The sequence below is a fragment of the Alosa pseudoharengus genome, unplaced genomic scaffold (assembly GCF_046254945.1).
Source record: "Alosa pseudoharengus isolate Yale_2024_CS ecotype anadromous, Long Island Sound unplaced genomic scaffold, YU_APseudo_1.1 YU_APseudo_1.1_scf_13, whole genome shotgun sequence".
Lineage (NCBI taxonomy): Eukaryota > Metazoa > Chordata > Actinopteri > Clupeiformes > Clupeidae > Alosa > Alosa pseudoharengus.
In genome coordinates, this window is record NW_027468598.1 from 12,000,799 (window position 1) to 12,025,628 (window position 24,830).

A 24,830-nucleotide genomic window follows, 5' to 3' on the forward strand; every position below is an offset into this window, starting at 1 on the left:
CAAGCGATTTCGGAAAACACAAAAAAGAGCTGGGGAAATTTCTCAGTGCTCTTGCGCTAAAAATAAACACGAGCCGAATAAGAGAAAAACACTAGTAATTTATCACTTTTAAGCACTTTCATTATACGGGGCATACATATACAAACATACACTAGTCTTTTTTTGACTAGGACATTTTATTATGCCACTTCATCATTGTCCTTACACTTGCAATTTGACAGTATAAAGTTATATAGTAATATTGACACAAGGCAGGAATGTGTACAGCAACAGCACAAACACAAAATGTTAATATTATTAAACAAAAGCACAAACGAGGAGTGCAAGTGTAGTTGCACAAATCCCAGTTGCACAATACTTAAAATCTCACTGATAATCTCAACTATTCAAAGCAAATGTTTGCCTTCATTCCATTGCAGAAATATGTTAATGCCATTTGAAAAGAAGGTACTATAAGGGCTCCACAAATCTCTGACAACTGCTGAAAAAGAAATGCAGACAGGAAAAAAAAAATAGAGGCCTCAGCTGCTTGCACAGAGCCATCGCAGTGTTCAAGCTCTCTCCAGTTTCCATACAGGGCTCGCCCAGAGACTGAATCATGCAGTCACGTAAACTAAATGCTCGACATGACAATATGACATAACCGTCCACGTGAGGGATGAACAGAGCTACTGTAGTTGCTGTTTCACAGGGAGGTAAATGTCACCGTCAACTCTAATGCCGTTTTCTTGCTCAACCTCTTGCCGTCATTCTCTCTCTTTCCCTCATTCTCTGCCTGGCTCTCGTATGCTGTGCATGCTAGCTTGCTTCTTTTTAGATTCTTACATAAAAAGAGATGGGGTCTAGGAATTAGGAAGGGAAATGGGACTTAAACAAATGAGAGCGTTAAATCAGTCTTACGGCCCTGGCACAGGGTCAGAGCAGAGACGAGTAAAGCGGGAAAAACAGACACACTGGTTTCAATTTTGAAACCAACCAGGGGGTTTGGTTCTCCCCCCCGAGAAGCCAAACGTGTGTGGCTGGTTTGTCTCTAATTGGGAGTCAGGAAATCCCAAGTTCCTCTGCCACAGAGCGCCTGGAGATCCTCGTAGGCGAAAAAACACGGCAAACAGGGGGGAGTTCACTTTGGGCCACGACCCACTCGGCACAGAGGTGGGCGAGAGCCATCTCCCAGCATTGCTGATTACAAGTTCCACGGCTGTGAGAACCAGAGCAGGGGCATGTGGGTGGGGGGGTGGGGGGTGCCAGCCGAGGCAGAGGCCGAGGCTGGGGACGGGACGTGTTTAAAAGTGTTGCCTCTAAATCATTTTGATGAGAGGCTCCACAGCCGGAAGGACTGGAGCCAAGTAGCAGCAGGCTTCTTTTTCTGGCCGATTCCAGTAAATGGCTGTCGATTCTGTTTTTAAGTGCAAACATATTCTTCAGGAATCGGAGCGATGACTGGCATACAGTACACTGACTGCAAGGCAAGGGTATTAGTGTTAGAGAGAACAGAGAGAACAGAGAAGGACACAGAGGTCACTTATAGAGTTACACGTGTTGCAACTCAGGACGTTTCCTAACTCATTTCAAGGCAAGGAAGGAAATGTACACAATCATGACTTTGCCAGCAACTCCCTGCCCACTCCCGGCAGTAAAGCTCCTCCACCAAAAATCTCAACAAATGTGCAAGTGATTAGTTAAAGTACAACTACAGTGTAATTACATTTGCATCTAGTCCATGACACTAAGGCTTGATTGATGCTGTTGCTAGCTGCTGTTGATGCCACCACTACTGGGGGTGATATGGCAATGTTTTAAAGTCCGACTTGAAGCGATCCACAGCACTGAGCAGTCTGCATCTCTGCTTTCTCAAACACACTCCTTGACTGAACACGCCACATGATTCTGAAGCCCTTGACTAGTTCAAATCAAATGTACATGACTCAAGCAGGGCAGAAAAAAGAATGAGTGCTTCAAAGCTAGTGCTGTGGGCTCCCAGGAAAAGTCCAAAGTAACAGTAATATGAAAGGCTGTGCCAACGTGACACACAGAACCAGGCGTCAGGGGGGAAAGCAGGATGCAAAGGCCGGGAGGGTGGGCAGGTGAATAGGGATGGCAGGGGGGCATTTGGAGGGTTGCAGATCATCGGCCGTAGTGGTGGTGTGTCCACTTCATCGATTCACAGTCTCTTTTTGATGAGCTTCTCCAGCTTGCGGATGCGTGAGGACTCCTGCTCCGGCGTAGGGGCGCTGAAAGAGAGCGAAGGAGCACCGTCACTGCCCGAGGGGGGTGTCGGTAGCCTCTGCCTGAAGAGCTCGATCATGCTGCTCTGCTCACTGCGCTTCAGACCCTGCAGAGAGAGAGAGAGAGACAGAGAGACAGAGAGAGAGAGAGAGAGAGAGAGAGAGACAGAGACAGATATAAAGAGGAGGCCTATGTATTAACACTACATAAACATAACAAGAGGCAGGCATGTTAGGGTAGAGACCGTGAGACTTGACTATGAGAAGAGAGACTTTTAAAGCGGAATTCTCGCCAAAAAGCCTGTGAATGTACACAAGTCAAACTTGGTTAGAACAGGAAAAGAAAGATTCACTTCTAAAAGGAAAGGTTCACTTCTTGACTGGCAAGATGGCAGCGAGCTGAAAAACCAACTGCTAAAGTGAGATAATTCAAAACCTTTCTTTTTACGGTCAATCTTAAAAGTGGCACTTCCATCCTAATTATGCTTTTAAACAAAAGTTTGACTCGGGTAGGTACATTTACAAAAAGACCCCAGGTTGCATTTTGGCGAGAGTTACGTTTTAAGCAGTGACTGGAAGGGACTCCAGCAGAAAGATGACAGAGAACACAGGAAAAGTATGTGCAAGAGTGAGGAGAGAGAAACCATTAAAATGTTTCTAATCATGTTTGAGCTACTCATTCCCAGAGATGAGACACCCAAACCACCCACCAATGTGGAACGTGGCGAACTGTGTGAGTTGTGTTAAAAGGGGTCAGCTGATGAATAATGAGCCATAGGACTCCCAGAAACATGCATCACTACTAAACATGTACGTGTCATTGCAGCCTGCAATTAAGCGGGGCCAAACCCTAGCCGAGCTTGCCTTCATGTCGAGAATCTTCTGGAAAGTCTCCGGGTTTCCATCAGCGAGGAGCTTGATGTAGTTATCGACGAAGATCACGGCTGGCTCGTGAGGGGCCATGATAACCTGGGAAGAAGAACAGAGCAGCACGTCAGTGGAGGACGAGGGGGGGGGGGGGTGCCAAGGATGGAGATAGCCGCAAAACACACTCCCTTCTTGGTCTGCACATTGGGGCTCAATATGGTTTTTTAGGTCCCTCCTCCACCACGCAAAATCACAGGACGACTCAGTGGCTAAATGCTCCCACATGGGGCTTTGCAGAACAAGGATCTGTAGCAAGTATTAAGTCAGTTAGCGAATGGCTAGGCTTGCAAAACAAAGCCCAACACTTGAAGGCTATATTTAGGGCCCCACTCCTCTTTTATTTTTACAGAGCAATTACTCCATGCTTGAATGAGCCTGAATTAGCCTCACCGGTAATTATTTTTGGTGTAATGAGAGAGTCTGGGCAAATCAGCATCAGTAAAAAGGTTAAGTGGGGCGCAAGCCCATTCTTTGGAAATGCTGTTTATGTGTGGGACTGTGTGTGTGGTGTGTGAGAGAGAGTCAGTGTGTAAGTAAAGTATGTTGTGTGTGTGTGTGTTGTGTGTGTGTGTGTGTGGGGGTGGGGGGCAGGGGTTAGAGCAATGGTGACTATTCATATTTGTAACAGAACACATGGCTGACAGATACTACAGGGGTGAAAAAAAATATCTGGAGCAACACCCGCCACCCCCCAGCATTTCTATCCCAAGATCTCTTTACATACACACACATGCTCCCGCTTTCCCTTCTGTTGCTCTCACTCTCCCACACACACACACACACACACACACACACACACACAGTGTAACATCCCCTCCCCCCCTTTTCCTTTTCTCTGCTCTCGGAGGGGTGGAGGCCTGGGATCTTCACGACGGCTGTCGGCACAGACGGAAAAGCGACTTGTAACGCTGAGGATTGTCTGGAATTCTAAAGGTTCCTTTCTTTTTGACAACGGTGATTTACTTGGCAACCATCCTGGAGGCTGGCCAAAGGAAAGCCTTGGAGGGGCCTTGTTGTAGAAAGAAAGAAAGAAAGAAAGAAAGAAAGAAAGAAAGAGGAGAGAGCGTGAAGGAGAAAGAGAAAAGGAGAGGGAGAGAGAGAGGGAGAGAGAGAGAGAGAGAGGAAAAAGGCCAAAGCTGGGACTGCCTTTCCATTCATTCCCCTGCAAGAGCCACAATATGAGGTGAGGGGGCCAGGCCTGCGGCTGTGGAAAACAGCCACGTCTCACAGGCGCTCGCTCTTGCACACTTGGCCCGCACGGCCTCTTTTCGCTTCTCTGACAGTTTCACGTCTCTCTCCCCTTCTGTTTCTCTCTCACCCTCTCTCTCTTTCTTCTAGTTTCTCTCTCTCTCTCTGAGGTTTGGGTGGTTTTTTTGGAACAAGTTGGGCTGAAGGGAATAGAAAAGGGGGGGATTGTAAACAGATCATCTGCCCAAAAAACTTGTGCTTTGTAGCGAGCGCCCTTCTGCGTGTGTGTGAGAGAGAGAGAGAGAGAGAGAGAGAGAGAGAGAGAGAGAGAGAGAGAGAGAGAGAGAGAGAGAGAGAGAGAGAGAGAGAGAGAGAGAGAGAGAGAGAGAGAGAGCGTGCGTGCCTTGATGTGGAGCCTTCCTTTAGCGTCTGCGAGGTCATCAATCTTCCTCTAGGGAAACGTGCCTCGAGGACGGTGGCGGCAGAGTCCAATCTCCACACCAAAGCGCCCGGCGCTCGCCCAATCCACCCACACGCTGAAACAGACATTTATCTAGCGCGGCGCTCTCGCCCAGGCTCTCAGAGGAGGCCTGGCTGCAAACTCCCGAGTGAGGACAGGCAGCGGACCGGTGCGCTCCGTTCCAATACGAGGCCGTGGCGCACTCCTCCATGCCTGATAGCCCGCCGCTAGTATGCTAACTATCTGTAGTGAGGCTCCCAGGGATCCACAAAGGGAACCAAAAAAAAAAAGCAAGACTCAAGATGGAAGCAATTACCTGGGAGGCACCTGGGGCAACACAAAGTCAATCATTAAAATGTTAACCAGATTTTTGCAACAAAAAAAAAAAGAAAAGAAAAATCTGTAGGCCTGACTGTAAGCCTTTTCACAGTCCAAGGCCAGATTCAATCCGCACAATGCGCCACACACACACACACACACTTACACCCCCCCCCCCCCCCCCCCCCCCACACACACACACACACACACACACACACTTCAGGAGTCGGCGGTATACAGAGAGGAGCGCTGTATAGTGTAAACACATGCAGCACATTCTCCTCGGGACCTCAGTGGGCCTCTGCTTCACACGTGTTCATCTTTACTTGTCTGGACTGTCAACAACTCAGCACGATGACAAAGACGCCAAGGCTGAGAGGGACTAGCAGACCCAACACCCCCAGCACCATACCAGTTTAAAAATACGCAGAAAATGGCTTTTGCGTGTCTGGGAATGCCGAGAACAACAGACGACTCAACTAACAGTTCTCTTTGATGTGGTTAACAATGACCATTCATAACTATGGAGAGTGGCGAGGAGTGGATCAAATGGATATGTTCTTTATCAAATAATGACATGTTGTCCTGTAACTAACTAAAGGCTTATCAGCATCAAATCCCACTTTTATTTCTCCCACTCCTCTAAAGGCATGTGTAATGTAATGCTTGCATGATCTCGCGTGATTAAGGCCAGTCCCTGTTTGAACATTAGAGAGAGAGATCAAGGCTGAATTCCTGGCAGTTATAGAACGGCAACAGGAAAGCCCCGGGGAGCCTAACAAGTGGCCAGGGACCTGCAAGGCTAGCGTGCAGACAGGGGTCAGGGCGAGATGGGCAGGGCTGGGCCGGTGGGTCGACTAGGCGACAGTGAGGAGGCAGCGAGGGGGGTCTCGGGGGGTGGGGAGGTTAGGGGGATATGGGGGTGGGATTGTAAACGCGCCATTGCCTCTGTGCATTCCATCCGGCTTCCTTAGCGGAGACCGGCCAGCCAACCAGAGACTGCACTGGCGGCGGATTAGGGAGCAATGCTGAGTCTGTGCGAGTGGTCTGTGTGCGTGTGTGACTTGTGACTAAGTGTTTGTCTGTGTGAATGGGTGTGTGCGAGCACACATGCAGGTGTGTGTGACAGAGCATGTAAAATGGAGTGAGTGTAGTGTCTGTGTGTGTGACTGAATGTAGATTTATATCTGTGTGTGTGTGTGTGTGTGTGTGTGTCTGTGTGTGTGTGTGCATGCTCACAAAGCTTAGAGAACAAGACAGTAACTCGACAGGAATCCTGTGAGCAGCTGGTCAGCTAACAGGCCCCTAGCAGCATCCATGCTGTGAGAGGGCCACTTCCTGGCCCCCACGTAGACTCATTAACACAGAGAGGCAAATGCCTGCAAACCAGTGAGCCATTAGCCTCTTTATGGGCATATGATAAACAAAACACTCTCCTGTGATGGACTGATAACATATCCAATAGGAATACAGTAGAGCACTGTAAAATAGTCAGCAATGTGTTTGTTTGTGATGACGGTGGTCAGAGACTATGGTCGTTCTGGAAATGTAATTCATGTGGTCAACTTACCTTCAGAATCATCTCTGCTCGGGTCATCCCCTTCACTACAATCTTGGTGTAGCTCGCGGGAGCTTTCCGGACCACCTGTGACCCGATGGAAGGCAGGTCCAGCAGGACTGTTTTCAATGAGTGTGTGTCCAGCAGGAGCTACAAGACAGAACCGACCCACAGCTGTTAGTCCGGCCGTCTGTGGCTGGTGACGTCAGGTGGAGTCATGTCTGCTGTCTGGTCTCAGACTCACCTGTTCTGCTCCCACCATGCTGATAGGTTTACATCGGAAGAGGTGGTTGATGAACTTGGGGATGAATGAACTATGAAGTAGAACACATTCGGTTAGGTTGCAGGCAACAAACACAGGCATGGAACATTCTAGAAAAATCATGCTCAACGAACTTGGGGAATAAATGAACTGTGAATAAAGAACAACCATTAGGTTTGTACACAGAGCACAATACACAGGCATGAAACATTCTAGAGATATCAGCGTGTCTACTTTCAAGTTGCCCCAGTTAAAAGGATGTTTCTTGCGTCCTGCTTACTTTGTGAACTTGATGCAGAACTGCGTAAAGTATTTGCGTGTGGCGGCCAGGTTGTCCCTGATGATAGGAACGTTCTGTTTGATGTGCATGATGACGGACGTCACGTAGGGGCTCTGGTCTCCCACGTGTTCCACGCTCTGCCAAGGCATCTGATACACACACACACACACACACGCACACACACACGCACACACACACGCACACACACACACACACACACCAAAGCCATCACTCACTGCAGGAGGTAGTAAACACGTCTGAGAAACAAAGGCTATTGAATTTTGGATTTACGTCCTCAAAAGACCAAAACAAGGACAGAAACAAAGGCAAAAAACAAAACCTCCATCCCTTTCAGTCTCGCTGCACTTGGAGAAGTCTTACGGTTTAGCTCAGTTCAGGGAGACTCTGGGAGGCTGAGTCATACTCACTTTACTCATGGCTGTCAGCGCGGGGTCACAGGCAGCGTCCAGATCCTGAACCAAGAGCTGGATGCTGTTGGAGATCACCCTGCCAAGCCAAGCATCACACACACACACACACACACACACAAGTGGAAATGAGCCGTGGTTTTCATAAACCATCTTTGAAATCACACACACACACACACACACACACACACACACACACACACACACCACTAGTCTTGCGGACTGACAAAGAGAGCCGTAAGGTTTTTATTTGCCAAATCTCCTGTGTGTGTCTCTGTGGTCTGTGATCTAACATGGTGGGCTTTTGAAGCGTTTATGGTTGTGCTAAAGTGATAATTACGTGCTGAAGGTGTCCATCTCGCCGGACAGGTTGATCCGCTCCACCAGGGTGGTGTCCACCTTCTCCTTCAGCTTCTCCTCCAGCTGAGAGGGGGACAGAAACCAGACACCGCTCAAGCACACAACGCGGAGGGCCAGGGCAAATACTTGATCTTTACCAGTTGTCCTCCAACACACAGTTGCAGGGAACGCTCAGGGAATCTGAGTCAAGGATGTGCTTGAGTGAGTGTGTGTGTGTGTGTGTGTGTGTGTTGCATCTGAGTGCGTGGCTGTGTGCACATGTGCATGACTTGCATCTGTGTATGTGCATATATACTGTATATGTGTTTACTTATGTATGACTATGTATATGTACATAGTGTGTGTGTGTGTGTGTGTGTGTGTGTGTGTGTGTGTGTGTGTGTGTGTGTGTGTTTACCTGCTGGGTGGTGGCTAGGCAGTACTCGGCCGTGCTGAGGATGCTGCAGATGAGGCAGAGCTCCTCGACGGTGAACTTGGCCACCTCGGAGCCCTCCTTCTCCTTCAGCAGGCTGCTGATGGTCAGACCCCCGCTGTTGGTGCTCGTCCTGTTCCACCAGAGACAAGAGACCGACTGTTACCATGGTGACGTCTCTTTTACTAAAAGCAGCCCCCCCCCCCCCCTTACTAAAAGCAACCCTCCGCTCCTGCCAAAAACACCACGGCGATGGTAGGGAAACCACAAACACAGCTATTGGGGAGAAGAAAAGGGCAGCCTTTCAACTCCCAAAGACAACACAAAGTCAAGCCACACCAGAGCGTGTTTTTTTTCCTGCTGTCAGAGAGTGGTATTGAATGACCAATGAGGCCGCAGAGAGATGACACACACTCTCCGAGAATCACCACAGGATAAACAACCCCTCACAACATACAGTATGACTTGTAACAGTGCATTTCTTTTTGTCAAACCCTTTGGAGGAGGGATTCCCCCAGAGACTGTGAGTCTGTGACAGGCTGTGAGTGGGGGGTGGGGGTGGGGGACGACTCACTTGGGCAGGTTCCCCGAGAGGATCTTCCAGGCGTACTCGCGCAGGTACTTCTGGAAGATGGTGGTGAGGGCGATCATGGGCTCACCCGTGCTGAGATGCGAGCACTGCACCATGCACTTCTTGTAATAGACGAACAGGTCAGCGCAGCTGGGCAGCACCGCGCCACCTTCCTCCGTGCCGGACTTGGGCGGCCCCTGGGCCTTGAAGTCGGCCACGAAGCGGTCAATCAGCTCCCCGAGGTTCCTGATGTGGGGGAAGAGGCGAGACACAGAGGAAGAGAGAGAGCGTGTTTGGCAAAAAAATATACAAATCAATTCAACGACCTGCCACGACCTCCTTCCAGAGGTCACCTGCTCTGACTCAGCTCTGAAGCTCGGACAACAAAAAGGGATTTTACACTGAGTGAAGCGAGTGAGGGGGAGAGAGAGAGGGTAAAAAAAAAGATGAAAAGACAGAGAGATTGAAAGAAAGAGTGACACAGAGAAAGTGTGTTGCACATGGGGAGTTCTAGTTCTCACTGCAGGGGCATTGAGCTGCGGAGATCTCCACGAACCCCCAGAGTCATGAATGTGGCCAGCCTCTGCCAGTCAGGTCAGTCTAGACCACACTGAATAGAGGCCATTGTCTGGGGAAAGGTCACCTCTGCTTCACGGTCTGAAGAGAAGCGACTGTGCCAGGGCCCCCAGAGAATGAGAGACAGATACAGAGAGGGAGACAGAGAAAGAGGGGGGAGAGAGAGAGAGAGAGAAAGACAAAGAGAAAGAGAGCGCGAGGTGGGAGAGGGGAGAGATCTGCTGCTCTAGCACTTTTTTTCCAAACCGTTAGCAATGTCTGTGGTTGAACAGTTAATGGGAAACATTTTTGTCTGAGTGGAGAGGGAGAGAGAAATGGAGAAAGTGGGGGATCAGCATGGAATGAGAGAAAGAAAGACTGGAGAGAGGGGTGAGGACGGGGATGGGCAAGGATGGGGGCTTAAAATATAGAGGCTCAAAACAAAAACCTCATGTTGCTCTGCTTCTACACTAGAACATTCTCCATAGGTCTCCAGCTCTCCTTAGCTTCCCTACATGCCAGCCTCTCCTAAGTATAGTAGGCATTGTGAAAAGGGCATTGCAGTTTGTGTGTGTGTGTGTGTGTGTGTGTGTGTGTGTGTGTGTGTGCGCGCGTGTGTGTGTCTGTGTGCGTGTCTGACTGACTGTCTGTCTCTTACTTGTCTTGCGATTCGATGTAGACATAAAGATGAGGCTCGAAGCACTTGGAGACGATGCCGTGGAACGGGTTATCAGGGGCCTTGGGTTTCTTTGGCTGCAAACAGGAAAGGAGTTAGTCATAAAGCGCTCATTAGAAACTGCAGTCCTAATGTGAGATCTGCTGTGATAGAGAATGGGGGAAGGAAATTGTTTTGAGTAATTTGCTGAAACCTCTTGCAAAACTGAGAGGAATACCATAGCGTCTGGTATGTGAGAACAAATTACTAAAGGGTGGTTTGAGTAAGAATGCAACCGGTACATTCTGAACTATTACAATTTGTAGTATCTGTGACGGCACTTTTTGAGGATTATAATCCAGAGTTTGTAGGGGTCTGTTGGGGAGGTTATAATTTATATCTGCAGGATGATCAGTAGATTTGTCATCACCTTGTCCAAATCCTCATCCTTCTCCGAAGCCGTGTCCTCCCCAGCCTCGTCCTCCAGGAAAGGGTTTGTGGAATCCAAGGGGGTGTCAGGCTTCTTCTGCAAAATAAGGGAAGTGACACAGTGTAATTTCATGTGGCTAGCAGACATATGTTAAACATTATGAGGTTTATTCTGGTCCAGGAGTGTATTTCAAGAATATGGTTTAGTGACAAACCTGGGTCAGAATAAGTGGTAAATCTCCTAATAGACAAGGCCCAAGGCTTAATTCTCCAAGAGAAATAGAGCCAGAGTGCTCTTCTTTTAGACAGCTTACCATTTGTTAAAAGTTAACTTCCCCAGGTTTGTCAACAAAGCATGCTCTTGGAATACCCCCTGCCTCTGCCAAGGATTACAGGAGAATAGATTTAAGGTGACCCTCTATATGGCCTCGTACCCCAGGAACGTCGCTCAGGGTGCAGCCAGAGAACCTCTTTGCCAGCAGCCCCTCGAAGTTCGTGGTCCTCTGGATGGCGAAGAGCAGCAGCTTGACCTCGATCTCCCTGGCCCGAGCTCGCATCAGCTTGGCCAGCTCCGTCCTGACAGAGCAAAATCACAATCAGGAAACAAGCGGTCATCCAAACGCAACCAGGCCAGGTAGCCTGTGAGAGGAAGCGGGCGGGCAAGCCACAGAGATCGGGTCAGCGCCCATGTGGGTCATTAAGCCTGGCACGCACATCTGAGGGGACCTTCAGAGCACGGGGGCCGGTCGTCTTGTCCTCGACTTCTAAAGCAGGACCATTTTCCAATTTCACCCCATTTCCACCTGACAATTCACCGTCATTATGTCCAAACAAGGTAATGAATGGACGGTCTGTGTGTCCCTGGTATCTGCGGTAGCCTGAGAGCTCATTTGGCTCGTTCAGGGAGGGAAAAACGTAAGTGATGGAGGAGATTAGGCCGCTGGCGGGAGCTGATCCACACCTCGCCTTTCCTGCCTGCCGAAGCCTCATTAAGCGCTGAGTTCAGATGGAGTGCACCCAAAGACCTGACATGCTCAGACGAGAGAGGCCTCACACAAACAGGCTAAAAGTCCCTTCCTGTACTGAATCTGGGGGTTACTGAATCAATCAATCAATACTTTGATTTGCTACCAAAGGGAAACATAGTTAAGGGAATAAGGTTAAAATACTGCTTGTTTATTTAATTCTGATTTTTATCAGAGTATTTTTCTTTTATCCAGCTTTCATCCAATCCCAAAGTAAAATCTTTTTCCAGTGGATAAAATTAATGCATCCCTCGTGCTGGCAGAAGATATGCAGAGGCAACAGTGGCAATTCTATATTTATTCTGACTAAATGAACACTAAGGAGACACAAGGATTTTGAAAGATTAGTTTAACTGCATGGTTTGGTTGTACCACAAATGTGTTGCTGTAAGTGTTTCAGTACCTGGTGATGTGGCAGAACTCCACAGAGATGCGCTCCGTCATGCACCACTCCTCTGGAAACATTCGCCCGTACTTCTCCTCATAGTCCACCAGCTGCCGCTTGATCCAGGCATAACGCCTGTCAATTTTATCAAGCCAAGCCACCTATAAAGTGAACAGAAACAACACATTTAACCAAAAGTGATCAGATACCTTATATCGAGAGGAGATGAAGAGGTGCTTTGGTAGTTTGGTAGTAACTCACATCCTGGTTTTCCTGAAAGAGCACCAGGTACTCAGAGAGGTGCTGCCTGATGAACTTCTTGATGATCTCCTGCTTGATGCGTGGATCCAGCACGTTGGCCACCAAACAGGCGTCTCTGAGCACAATGCTGGGGCCTCCAGGTCTCTGTGAGGAGGAAAAAAAAAACATCTCATGAAAATGACCATCTCTGGAGCTTGCAAGGCAAGAATGCAACAGGTTGCGTTTGAGTGGCGTGTGCCGTACCTTCGAGCCCTGAGAGGGAAAGGCCTCCTCAAAGTCGGCCAGGATCTGCGTGCCGAGCTCGCTCTGCGCGGCCTTGACTCTGCCGAGGGAGAGAACAGAGCAGAACAGATGGGTTGGGATGGCTGCCACGGCGATGTGTTAACAAGAGACCTCCTGACCCCCTCGGCATGGAAACCCCCGTCACGCCCCTGTCCATCCAGTTTAGAGGAGCTCTGTAAGGGCTTTCCCAAGGCCGGGATCCCACTCCCACTGTTCCCTAACCTACGCAGGCCAGGATCGCAGCTTCTCACGTGCTGATGTGACCTTTGACCCTGGAGGCTTTAGGGGTTCCACGACTGTGGAGGGAGCATGACACCAAGGCCACGAGGACGATGGTGATGGTTTCCCCATCTGTGGTTCGCATCGCACACCCAACATGGCTGCCATATAAAATAGCCGTTACAGGAAGGCACATAATATTAGGAGTGGCCATGGAAACAGAGTTTGACCAAGTAGGCTTTGCGATGCGTTGAGGCTGTTTTCTCTTAGCCGCATTGTCTGAGGGGGGTGGGAGTGGCGACACTTAAGAACGCGTCGCTTCCCGTTACGACAGGCCGCCACGAGCTATGAAACCCAGTGGGCCATGATTCAGTGCAATAGAATAAGAATCCCCCAACTGCTGTCAGCCCCGGCTGACTAAGGCCGTCCGTGGAGAGGGGTGGCAGATGGGCCGCGGGCAAAGACCGAGGGTCCAGACGGGGGATTCTTCATGCTCCATATCAGGATAACTGCGGTTGCATTCATTGTTGTTGGCCGCCCCTCTTCGCCCGAGGGCCTCGTCAGCGCTTGGCACTCGCTGTGGCAGTGGCGGCGGCAGCCAGATTCCAGCCCTGGAACAACATGGCCCGTCCAGAATAAACACGCACGTGGGCAGCGATGCCCACATGCCGATGCCAGTCAAAGAGATACAGGGGGCAGGGCTTGGCACGGCCGCCCCCCTGACGAGGCCTGATCGTCTGACTGTTTAGAAGCAGCTCCACAGCTCCATTGAAGAGGGGCCCAGGATCTGTCAGAACCCAGGCCTTCTTTACCCGCCCCCCCCCCACTTCCACCCAAAAAAATTTTTTTTTTAAATCACCCAGCTGCCGTCCGTCATCTGCAGGCCAGCCACACCCTCCAGCAGCGCATATCTGGACAGGGAGGGCCGGTCGGCCGGCTGGAATGAAAACAGCCCACTTTTTTTCCATATGGGGAAGCCAAGCGGGAAAGTATCACTGGGACTATCTGATAAGGGGAAACAAGCCACTGATGTGCACAATGAGCTTTGTGCTTGTTCTGGGCCTGAAACAAAAGGAACTGTATTGCAGTCTAAAAGAAGACCAAAGGAGGAAGAGGGGGGTAAAGATGTTTGTGTTTTCAATCCTCCACCTTCCTGTCCACTGAAAGCACTCCCTGACCCTCTGCTTGCCTTCAACACAGGTCAGCACAGTAATGGCATGTTTAGATATTTTCTTAATAGTCAGTTATACAAGCCGCAAACATTTACTCTGATCTTCACAAACATGTTGCAACGCTGCCAAGTGCTGTTTGACTAACCAGTAGATGACCCACTGACCACTCCTGTGCCTGTTGCCCCAGAAAAACACGGGGACAGTCAGAGAACTAGTTCTTCTCAGTCTCCCGCTCCCCGAGGCGGACACCCAGCCAGCCAGGACAGCCGGCAAGGCCTGCAATCCAGCCGTCCAGGCCCCTGATGCCGAGTCCAACACAAACAGGCCACGGCTGAGCCCAGAGTCACAGGGACACATGGACGGATCCAGGCCCCCGGCCCCAGCCCTCCCACAGCTCACAAAAGGGCTCAGTGTCCGCGCCAGCAGGGACCCACACCAGCGCACAAATACACACACACACACGCACACACACACAAACACGTATACACACAGACACATAGACATACACACAGACAGACACACACACACAGACACACACACAGACACAGACACACACACACACACAAACAGAACCCCCTAAGCGTGTGCTCAGGCCGTACTCGGCAGGGAACAAAAGGTTTGCTCACTGCTGGAGCGAGACCCCAGAGCCTCTAAGTAGAAGCCATGCATGCATAAAGCAGCTCTGTCGAGCAGGCTTCCTTCCTTTCCTGCTCCTCATCCTCTGTAAACATAAACAGGAAATCACACACACACGCATACGCACACACACACATGCACACACACACATGCACACACACACACACACACACAGACACGCGCGCACATAGACACACGCGGACAAGGACACCCACACCCACACACACACACACACACACACACACACACACACACACACATCTATAGATCGGAGTGGGAGATAGACACAAGTGCATGGTGGGCTGTGTCAACACAGCGCCGTGGTGGGGTAAATTTATATTATGCAAACAGCTGGCAGACACAATACGCGCAAAAGTTTACAAAAATCTGAGGAGAGTCATCATTAAAAAGCAGCACATGCTTGCAACTCATGTCTGCATTTCCGCTTGGAACGAGAGGGTGTGTGAGTGTTTACAATGTGCGGGACCGAGACACATCCGGATTTTGTTTGGTGAGAGTGAGAGTGTGTGTATGTGTGTGTGTGTGTGTGTGTGTGTGTTGCCAGCTGCTGTGGATCTGGTTACCTCTCTGAGAGCTGGCGGATCTGGGGGATGCCCATGTACTTCTGGAAGTGCTCCAGCACATTCACAACACCCTGCAGTAGATTAGCCACCTCTCCGTACTGCCTCTTACGCGTCATGGCCCTGATGGAACAAAAGATGTAACCATTCAATGTCCTATTAATGTCCTAGTAATGACTTATTGACATCTTATTCATGAAAAGCTAGTTCGGGAATGGCTTTTGTACCAGGTTTGTGTTTACAAAGGTGTTTCACCTTGTGTGTAGAATCCAAAGACAGGTGAAAAAAGGGGAAAAGGAAACTAAGTAATGTTGGGTGAAATAAAGATGAAACTGACACAAAAACGGGCCCACCTTCAGCGTTCAGTTTGAGACACACACACACAAAATCTGTGAACACTGAAGATGGTTTTCACCTGAAAGGCTTGTGTCTCAGTTTCAGTCCATTTAAGGCCTTGTTCATTGATTCATCTTATTTTAATGCAACATCACTAAGGCTTCAGTGTGTGCGGTTAATGTGCGGTCAGGTACACCAGTAGGAGCAAGCAAAAAGCTAATTTACTTATTTGGCTTTTATAGGGCATACAAATAAGCTGCCCAATTATCTCAAATATTACAGTGGAGGGGAAGACCTGCCAAAGTAATCTTCAAAATGAGAGTGCAAACAGGCCACAGCTTAGTATTGTCAAATAGCAGAGACAAGGCCCTGCCAAATGATCTGCAGACTAAACAGTAAATGCCTAATGGTCACTGATATTAGCCTGAGGAAAAGCAGATATTCAAAGGGGGGGGGGGGGGGGGTGGCAATTAGCAAAGGTCCAATTATCTCCACTATTATAAGTGTATTAGGAGTGGAGACAGGCTTAACGACGTCTCCAGTGGGATGGGCAGGCTTGTGGCGGGGAGTGTGGAACCTACTCTAGTGAGTCCACCCCTCCGGCCAGCATGTGCAGGTGATTGAGGGTGGTGATGGAGGTGGTCAGGTGACGCTTGGCGTGGTCCAGCTGTTTGATATCGCGGGTGATCTCTTTGACCTGGGGAGATAAACAACAACAAAACACATTTTTAGACTCGACTCCGCTTCTGTGTCTCCCTGGGTGGTTCCCTATGGCCTCCTCCTGCCCCCCACCACACAATGGGGTCCCCGGTCAGCCAGCCTGCTTGCCCTGCGGCCATCCCCTGACCCGCAGTGCTGACGTACAGATGGCTAGTGCATTACTCTGGGCTTGCCGAGGCCCGCAGCGTGCAAGAAACCACGGGAGGTCAGTGTCCTCAGGGACCAAAGCAACAGCCTGCTTACATTAGAGAGGACATTTATAGAGGGGACTATTAATATTTTTGTCCTGTATTTAATTAATTCATTTATTTATTTATTTATTTATCGTTTTCTGCACAGTCAGCTGGTGTCAAGAGGGGCTTTTTTTTTTTACCCACCATTTGCTCCGACTTCTCCGCCTTGTCCTTGATGTCTTTGATTTTGCCAAAAAGCTGCTGGATGGCTTTCTGAGCCTCCTCCAGTGCCTGGAAAACAACAGAGAGTATGTGAGAGAAAAAGAAGGAGAGAGAGAGAGAGAGAGATAGACCGAGAGAGAAAGAGAGAGAAGGAAAGAGAGAGAGAGAGTGCTGATTTGCAGTGACTGATCTATGGAGCCTCTGTGGCATTTTGGGAGATTTTTTCCAGCCTGTCAGTTTGAACCGACAACAAAAATAAGACACATCTGTTGACCTGGTTCCTAGCCGCTAGCATATCCAGTGTCTTATCAAAATAGAAGTGAAAAAGAGTCCCGTTCCTCCTTCATCCTACTAAAACCTCAGCAAATCATTAACTTGCGCCTCGTGACTGGTGCCTGTCCCTCCTCGCTGGAGCTAATCTGGGACAACCAGAACAGCTGAAAACAGGCATTTCGGGCTCGGCTTTCTAGAACTCTCCAGCGATGACTGAAACCTGGAGGTGCAGCACACACACACACTGTAGCCCAGCACAGCAGGTAGATAAGAGCCCCCCAGAAAAAGGGTTCGGCATGGTGAGAAAGAAAAACATCCTTTTTCCATCTGCTCAGAACATTCCAGAAAGGGAATTTAAGCTCTGGCTGCACACTGTGGTAGTTCATCAAGGTCAGGCCTCAGTCCAGACCTATGCCCCCCCCCCCACCAAAACAAGACTCACTAGTGATCGAAATTCTGGAGTTATCATAATGAGGTACTTGGAGCAAGTCTGTATTATATAACTGCCTGCCTTTGAGACTGAAGGGGTTTAAGAGCTGGTAGCCTGTTGGAATTGGGGTGTCTGTCTGTCTCGAGTTTGTCTGTCTGGCAGACACAAGAAAGGGGCTTTGGAGGATTATGAAAATGTGTAATTGCTGCACAACATTTCTTTAAAGGGAAAACAGCTGTGTGGTTGCCAGTCCACTGGACGGGGTGTCTTGGTCCTGTGAGCCAGTGAAGGAGGGCAGGCTTTCCCTCTCTCCTCCTCTCTCTCTCTCTCTCTCTCTCTCTCTCTCTGTGCGCTCCCTTCACAGACGGATGGAATGCTAACAGCCGGCAACAGCTGCCCCTGGAATTTACCACTTTTACAAGCCTCCTAAAATCACAGGAGAACACACACACACACACACACACACACACACACACACACACACACAATTTCGTGCTGACAGGAGTTTCCCAAGGAGCATCTTAAGAGGAGCAAGGCAGAGGCAAGTTCAAGGACAAAAGCAGATGCCCTTGCTCTGCATACTATAGTTAATCCACAGTGATTAATCGCCTCTCTTTTCCCTGATTCTGTTCAGATAACAGCGCTTGACATGAACCGTTTGAGGGGGACAGACACACACGCACACACACACACACACAGCAGTCTGGTGTCATGTAGTGTGAGCTTGGCTGAACTCTGACCGCTGTGTGTTTTTAGCTCTGCATGAAGCGTCTAAGTGTGAAGTGTCAGTTCGACAGTAAGAGTGTGATGTGTGTGTGAGAGAGAGAGAGAAAGAGAGTGTGGGATGTGTGTATGTGAGTGTGTGTATAAGAGTGTGAGTTTGCATGTGTGTGTGTGTGTGCATGTGAGGAAGGAAAAGTGGTGTGTGTGTGTGGTGTGTGTGTGTAAATGTGTGAGGAGAGGTGGCCTTTACTTCATAAGAAGCTTGTGTGTGTGTGTGTGTGTGTGTGTGTGTGTGTGTGTATGTAAGTCTGTGTAAATGTGTGAGCAGAGGTGGCCTTCACTTCATAAGGAGCTTGAGCAGACGTGGCTGCCTGCCTGGCCCTTGTCCAGCACTCATTTCCGGCATTTCTCCCCTTAATGACCGGAGCAGGCTGGGGGAGCGGCACCCTGCCCTACCCTGCACGCCTGACCGCTGCCTCACCTTGTTATCTTTCCTGCCACGGCTGCCCCCCTGATGAAGGGATAGAGAAGGGAGGGGAGAGTCTGGTGGGAAGGAGAGGGGTGTGTGTGTGTGTGTGTGTGTGTGGGGGGGGGGGTTGTTTTGGTCTGGCAGAGGGTGAGTCCTGCCACACATGTGGACTCTATTTGCAGCAGTTCGAGGATGTTTCCTTCAGACGGTTACGGTGCGGCGGCGCGGGCCCAGCCGGCCAGTCCAGTCGGCTGGTCACTAAAGAGGAGCGTCTGGCCTGTCTGGGAAACAGGATGCCCGACTTGTTTGGCCGCAGCTCCTGGCTCACAGAGGAGCAGATGGGAGAAACAAACATCTCCGTGTGTTTGGGGAAAAACACCTGTATCTTTCTCCATGATTCACTGAAATGATAAAATACATGTGGTCTTGGCATGTGAAACTTCTTTATTAGGCTCTAAAATAAGAAACAGAAGCTGTCGGAGACGAGACGAGAGGAGATGAGACTATGGCCAGCGCTCGCGTGTGGAGCACCCGGAGCCCAACCTGAGGTTGCAAACGGGATTTGAGCAGGAATGCGTGGCCCATGCGCTGCTCTGTGGAAAAAACGCTGTGGTATGAACGCCACTGTGGAAGAAATTGGGGGGGATAGAGAGAGAACACAGAGTGAGATAGAGAGAGAGAGAGAGAGGGATAGAGAGAGAGGGGGGGATAAGTCCATAAACGACAGAAAAAACCTCCACACACGAGCAGTAAACTGCCTTTCCTGTGTTTAGCTTAAATATTTATGTTAAATTCTCGAGGAGGCTCTCTCCCTCTCTATTGGAGCATTTCTAATGGGCTGGTTCTGATGCCAAAACCTACACAAGACATCCCCATCCTAACTAGCTCCCACACAGCCATAAAACCCCCTCGTGTGAGCTGTCCATCTGGGGGGACGCAACACAGCTAACGGTTTTATATGGAACTTTTTGGGCTGCTTTTAGGGGGTGGGATATACATTTACTGTTAATAGCCAAACTACACAAAGGAAAAAATCTGCAAAGCAGCCCCTCTGAATGACTGGGCATAATTGACAACAAATGTTTAGGGCTGATGTTGGCTTCCATCCCCCATCAACCCTCCCCCCCCTCCAATCAGATACCATAAATGAGGTCTGATCATTTTCCTTTGCTGTAAATGACCCCAGCCCCCCTTTCACTGACTTCTTCAGTTTGCAATAAAAAAATGGCAGCGTGACTGACAAGCTTAGCCTTCTTTTCTGCGGTTCATTAATGATCCCAGGCGAAGTCTGTCATGAGTTAGGACAAAAGGAACCACGGGGGTTGGGGGTAATATGCCTTTACATCTCTGACTAAGAATAGAGGAATCATGCCACTCCAGCTGGGTGAAGGTGCACAGCTGCAGCGTCCCGTCAAGGAGTGAAGACTCTGAGCAGTCGGATGAAAACAAAAAGGGCTCTGGGGCTCAAGGAGGAAGAGGTGTGTGTGTGTGTGTGTGTGTGTGTGTACGTGTACGTGTGCGTGTGTGTGTGAGAGAGAGAGCGAGAGAGAGAGAGATGGCATTTAAACAGGGAGAACATCTGTGGTGTGAACACTGCACAAAAGACTGGCAGAGGCCTTGCTTATCAAGCTGCTCTTTAGCTCCAGCTTCACATCAAAGCAGGGAGGATGAGTTGCACAGCAACATCCAGCAAAACACATTACCCTCATAAGCACCCATGACTCAAAACACATTACCCTCATGAGCACCCATGACTCAAAACACATTAATTCATGTGCATCCATGACTTTTTCCAAAAGACAAGTTAAGACATCTAAATTTACTTTCATATTACAATCACACAATCACATAAACACACACAAGCATTGTTCCTCCACCCACACACACAGTTACAAATACCATCAGCAGGACCTCAGGGACCCTTTTTCAGGAGCAGATGTCTCCACCCTTTGCCTGCTGATAAAAACCACCCCGATATCCCGTCAAACAAACCCTAGTTCCTGTATCTGCATTCCCTTCAGCAGCCACCCACACGCCGTGAGGCCTTTCCATCTGTGGAGGGACTTTCCTCTCCTCCGCGTCTGATGGAAACGTCTCGGTAGGAAAGGAGGATGGGGGGGTACGACTCTTCGGCTCTTTCCATGTCTGAGTGGTCTGGTACCTATGCCAGACAAGACCGGGGATCATCTCCCCACAGCCTCCCTCATTTCTCCCAGTCAGGTGTTGCGTTTCCTCTAGCCATCCTGCCCGGATGGAGTCGGCCAAGATCTGTGTTAAATCAAGGCTTTACAATTTTTTTGCGGTTTATTCCTCCAAAAGGCAGTGAGACAGCGAATAACCACTGTTCGCCAATGGAATTATAGCGAAAAACAGGGAAATAATCGCTGCCCTGCTTTCCAGACGGAGGCTGAGAGGAATTCCAACCTCGGGATCGCCGCAGCCTCATCTCATCCTGGTCCTCCTGACTCATCCTGTCCTTTTCCATGGAGGAGGAGGAGAGGGACAGACAGCAGAGGGGGAACGTGTCGTGCCGTGACGGAGGGCCAGACCCGCTTCAGATGAGAAACCCAAAGCAGTAACCACCACCACCACCAACCCCTCAAACATTCACAGACACTTGCAGAGACACTTATACAGACACACAAATAGACAGAGAGACATAGACAGACATACTCCCAGACCCACATTCCCACACCAACACACAGACACACACACACACACAGACACACACACACACAGACACCTATATGTACATACAACCGCTATCACGCAGACAGACACACTCTCAGTCACAAACACACACTCACACACCGAACTCCTACTCCACCCCAGACAAGCACTGCCCCCAGAGGGTGAGGCAGCAGGAAGGCCAGAGAGCCATCCTTCATCCACCCAGAGCCCCGGTGCCACATCCATCAGCGGCGGGCCAAGCCCCCAGACGTCCCTCAGACTGCATCCTCTGCCTCCTCAGTCTCACGCGGCCCCTCTGCTCCCCCTCACAGCTGGGTGCCCCCGGCCAAAGGAATCTGCCAGGGCACCGTCCACTCGCAGTAATCTGCTACCCTCATCTATCTCCCGGCCCTCCCTGTCACAGTGTTTCATACACAACCACACACACACACACACACACACACACACACACACAATTGTGTACAAACACACACACACACACACATACTTGTGCAAGTGCACGCACACGCACACACACTCAATTGTGCACGCAAGCACACACACTCAATTGTGTGCACACACACACACACACATAGTCATAGTCTACATTCTACAGTAGGCACATGGAAGACTAGATACACTGGCAGACTTGCATGCCAAAGGTGCAGATATTCAAAAGTAGGATACAAGACCACCACACACTCAGTGACAAACAGCGGTCTCAGACTGGATTACAAACTACAACAGACTCACACAGAGACTGATTATTCATCAGCCCAACATATGGTGTTTTTGTTTTGTTTCTTTTTTTCATTTTCCATTAATCAATCTAGGCCAAGTTTCAAACAATCACAAAATATGCAGCAAATAAAAGAGCCAATATAATTTCAGCCAATGTCATGACTAAATTAATCAAACTAATTAGACCACACATAATTTCTCTGAAGCTGTAGCAGAGGACTGAATGTGCGGTTGTAATTGGCCACTAACCTGCCGTCCATCCTGGCCTACGTTTGTCTGTCCTCTCACAACGGTTCTGATGTTATCGTCCAGTCGCCTGAGGGCAAACACATTAAGAATAAAAACCCTGCATTAGTTACATGGTCTAATTAAATTGGGATCACTCATAGATATAGCACAGTATTGTATAGACAGTACAGTATATATATATCTATGGGGATCACTGATAAACATCTGAAAATGCTGCTCACCTTATTTTCAGTCGGATCTTGTTCACAACATCATCTATATTGGCCAGTGACTATCATTTTGTTTTAAAAGAAAGAAAATTGATTGTTACATTTATTTCATTGCATTACATTTACTTTATACAACAACAACATAAACAGATTAGACTAAAACACTTTGACTCAATCATGAGCAACAATACAATGGGTTTTCAAGGAGCACAGCACTTCCTAGTGGACACTCACCAGTATAACTTCTACAAATAGATTAAAAACTGACTGGAAATAAACATTTAGTATTGTGTGCACTCTAACCAATCACCAGTATCAAAATTAACACTGTAGTTTTCCTACAAGTACTGATGAACATTAATATAACTATAATATAGTTATGCTAAGTTAACATTGCTGTGCATACTAATAACTGCCTCATCTCTTGCAAAATGTTAATATAGTACTACATTGACCTATTAACTACATTTAATTACTAGAGTCCAAATCTATTGACTAAGTTTTTATTATTATTATTATTATTATTGTAATAGTCAAACTATGGCGGATGGCACAGGAACTTATGTTTATAGAGCAATTTGAACACTGGCACATTTTTTGTTAACTCGTGCATGTTCTGAGATGTCTAGTCAGTTTCTTTTTACATGTTTAGTTCAAAAGCCTGGTGATTTTGGCAGCCAAAGTTCTAATTTGAGCCATTTTAAATGTACTTCCTGTGTGGAAAATGAGCGCACTTGCACATAACCTTAAAAGCAGAAAAGATAATGCTTTTCACACCCATCCTCTTTCCACAGACAAAGAAAAATATCACTGCAACCCCTACACAACTATTACATTCTCTGAGCAGCATAGTCGTGTTGATATGAGGGAGTGAGTTCAAAGATCTGCAATGGGACAGCTCAAATTAATATTGTGCCATTATCTGAAATGCCATCTTCTTATTTATTGAGAAACTGCGGTAGCTTTTGTAAAATTAAACACAACCAACTTTTGATAGCCGTCAGTCAGACCTTTGGACCAACCGGTTCTGTTTACTTCAAATACTTCAAAAAAATGTTTACTCCATCATGTTGAGATCCACTATTCGGTCTTACCTGTTCTGTGGGAAATAACGTATTGATGTATTCTACAGCATTGAAGTCCGGTCTGTCCAGTGGATCTTGACTTGGGAAAACCTTTAAAAAAATTTAATTGTACATCACATTAGCCATATCACATTAGCCATACTGTTTCAAAGGGGCGGGCGGGCCACTGTCACCTGATCTGACAGTTCTCCAAAGGAATACATCTAACGTTAGGCCCGACACCAAGGGCAACATAACAGAAAACAAAAATCTTTGAAATTATCATAAATATCGAGTTTGCACATTTACACTGAGAAGTTAAGCATCGGCAAGCGATGAAAGGGTGGACACCTTGCTGGCTAGCTAAGCTAGCTAAAACGGCACACAAGGCCATCAGCATTTTCTACAGTGCAGGTATCAGTAGCACTAAACAACAAAGCGCTCGATTATGAGCATAGATAAACATAACGGGCAAATGAAAAGCGACTTCCATTGGTAAATGACGAACACTTTAGCGAAGTCATACCAGGAGCAACTTAGACCAGGCAATGTTACCAGATGGTCAGCAAAACCAAAGCTGACAGGAGAGCAATAATATCGGACGACGAAACGGGATTGTAAGATTAACGTTACCTGTTCAATGGCCAGTTGCACTTCTGGTGAGAGGTGCAGAATTGCCTCCAAATCTTCGGCAAATTCCACCTCGTCTTCTTCCATGACTGACATAATAACAGGACCCAAAGCTAAACTGCAGTAGCATTAAAGATACTGTAGTGTGTAACATCCGTAACATCCAGCGTCACTGACAACGTCGTAGCATTTCCTGAATGCAAGGGCTTATGGGATACTGGAAGACAGTCACGCAACTGCACAGGATTGACATACAGTAGGTACCAGTGTTGCGCGGGTTTGGTCACAAGCGGCCCGCGGTCGCCCGATATTTTAATCAACCCGACCGCAACTCGGACCGCGAATATTAATTAGGACAAAATTATACCCGACCTGCGATCCGACCCGCTTATTTACAAAATGTGTGCTTTTGGTTATAGGCTGCACGCAGTGTGACAGTAGGCCATTTCTGTAAAACAAACTAATTTATTTGCGAAACTTTATGCAGTAGAACTACACGCAGTAGGCATGCAGGACATAATGTTTGCGCAGGAGAGAGAATGAGATTAAGAGCGCAAGCACGCACGCAACCATTAGAACACTAGGATAAGATTTGAAGGCCATGGACATACATCTTTCTTTCGAAAACAGAAATGGTGAGGCAAGGTAGGCAAGACAGATACATTGATGGTCAAAACGTTAACGTAAGAACTGGTTTATAATGCTGAATGAAGCACAAAGCTTAGCACATCC

At 48.4% G+C, this 24,830-nt stretch overlaps 1 protein-coding gene across 1 annotated transcript; it reads right to left on the reverse strand.

Annotated features, from left to right (window-relative positions):
* Positions 1-1,230: 1,230 nt before the first annotated feature.
* Positions 1,231-24,251, reverse strand: vps53 (VPS53 subunit of GARP complex). The gene is made up of 22 exons (XM_076282165.1): positions 24,102-24,251; positions 23,499-23,579; positions 22,417-22,466; positions 22,196-22,262; positions 16,623-16,709; positions 16,107-16,222; positions 15,193-15,312; positions 12,543-12,621; positions 12,300-12,443; positions 12,057-12,199; positions 11,063-11,204; positions 10,630-10,725; positions 10,203-10,297; positions 8,993-9,235; positions 8,404-8,551; positions 7,987-8,069; positions 7,647-7,725; positions 7,219-7,367; positions 6,921-6,990; positions 6,689-6,826; positions 3,090-3,194; positions 1,231-2,332 (listed from the first exon to the last, which is right to left on the reverse strand). Exons 1-22 carry the CDS (start codon positions 24,192-24,194, stop codon positions 2,162-2,164), a joined length of 2,499 nt encoding a protein of 832 aa, XP_076138280.1. The 5' UTR covers positions 24,195-24,251; the 3' UTR covers positions 1,231-2,161.
* Positions 24,252-24,830: the final 579 nt, after the last annotated feature.

Excerpts from the sequence above, each read along its gene's own strand:
- vps53 (XM_076282165.1), bottom strand. The coding sequence starts at position 24,194 with ATGTCAGTCATGGAAGAAGACGAGGTGGAATTTGCCGAAGATTTGGAG. Across the intron at positions 10,298-10,629 it reads AGGATGAGGATTTGGACAAG|CCAAAGAAACCCAAGGCCCC; the intron begins GTGATGACAAAT and ends TCCTGTTTGCAG. Across the intron at positions 8,070-8,403 it reads GCCTAGCCACCACCCAGCAG|CTGGAGGAGAAGCTGAAGGA; the intron begins GTAAACACACAC and ends TCCCCCTCTCAG.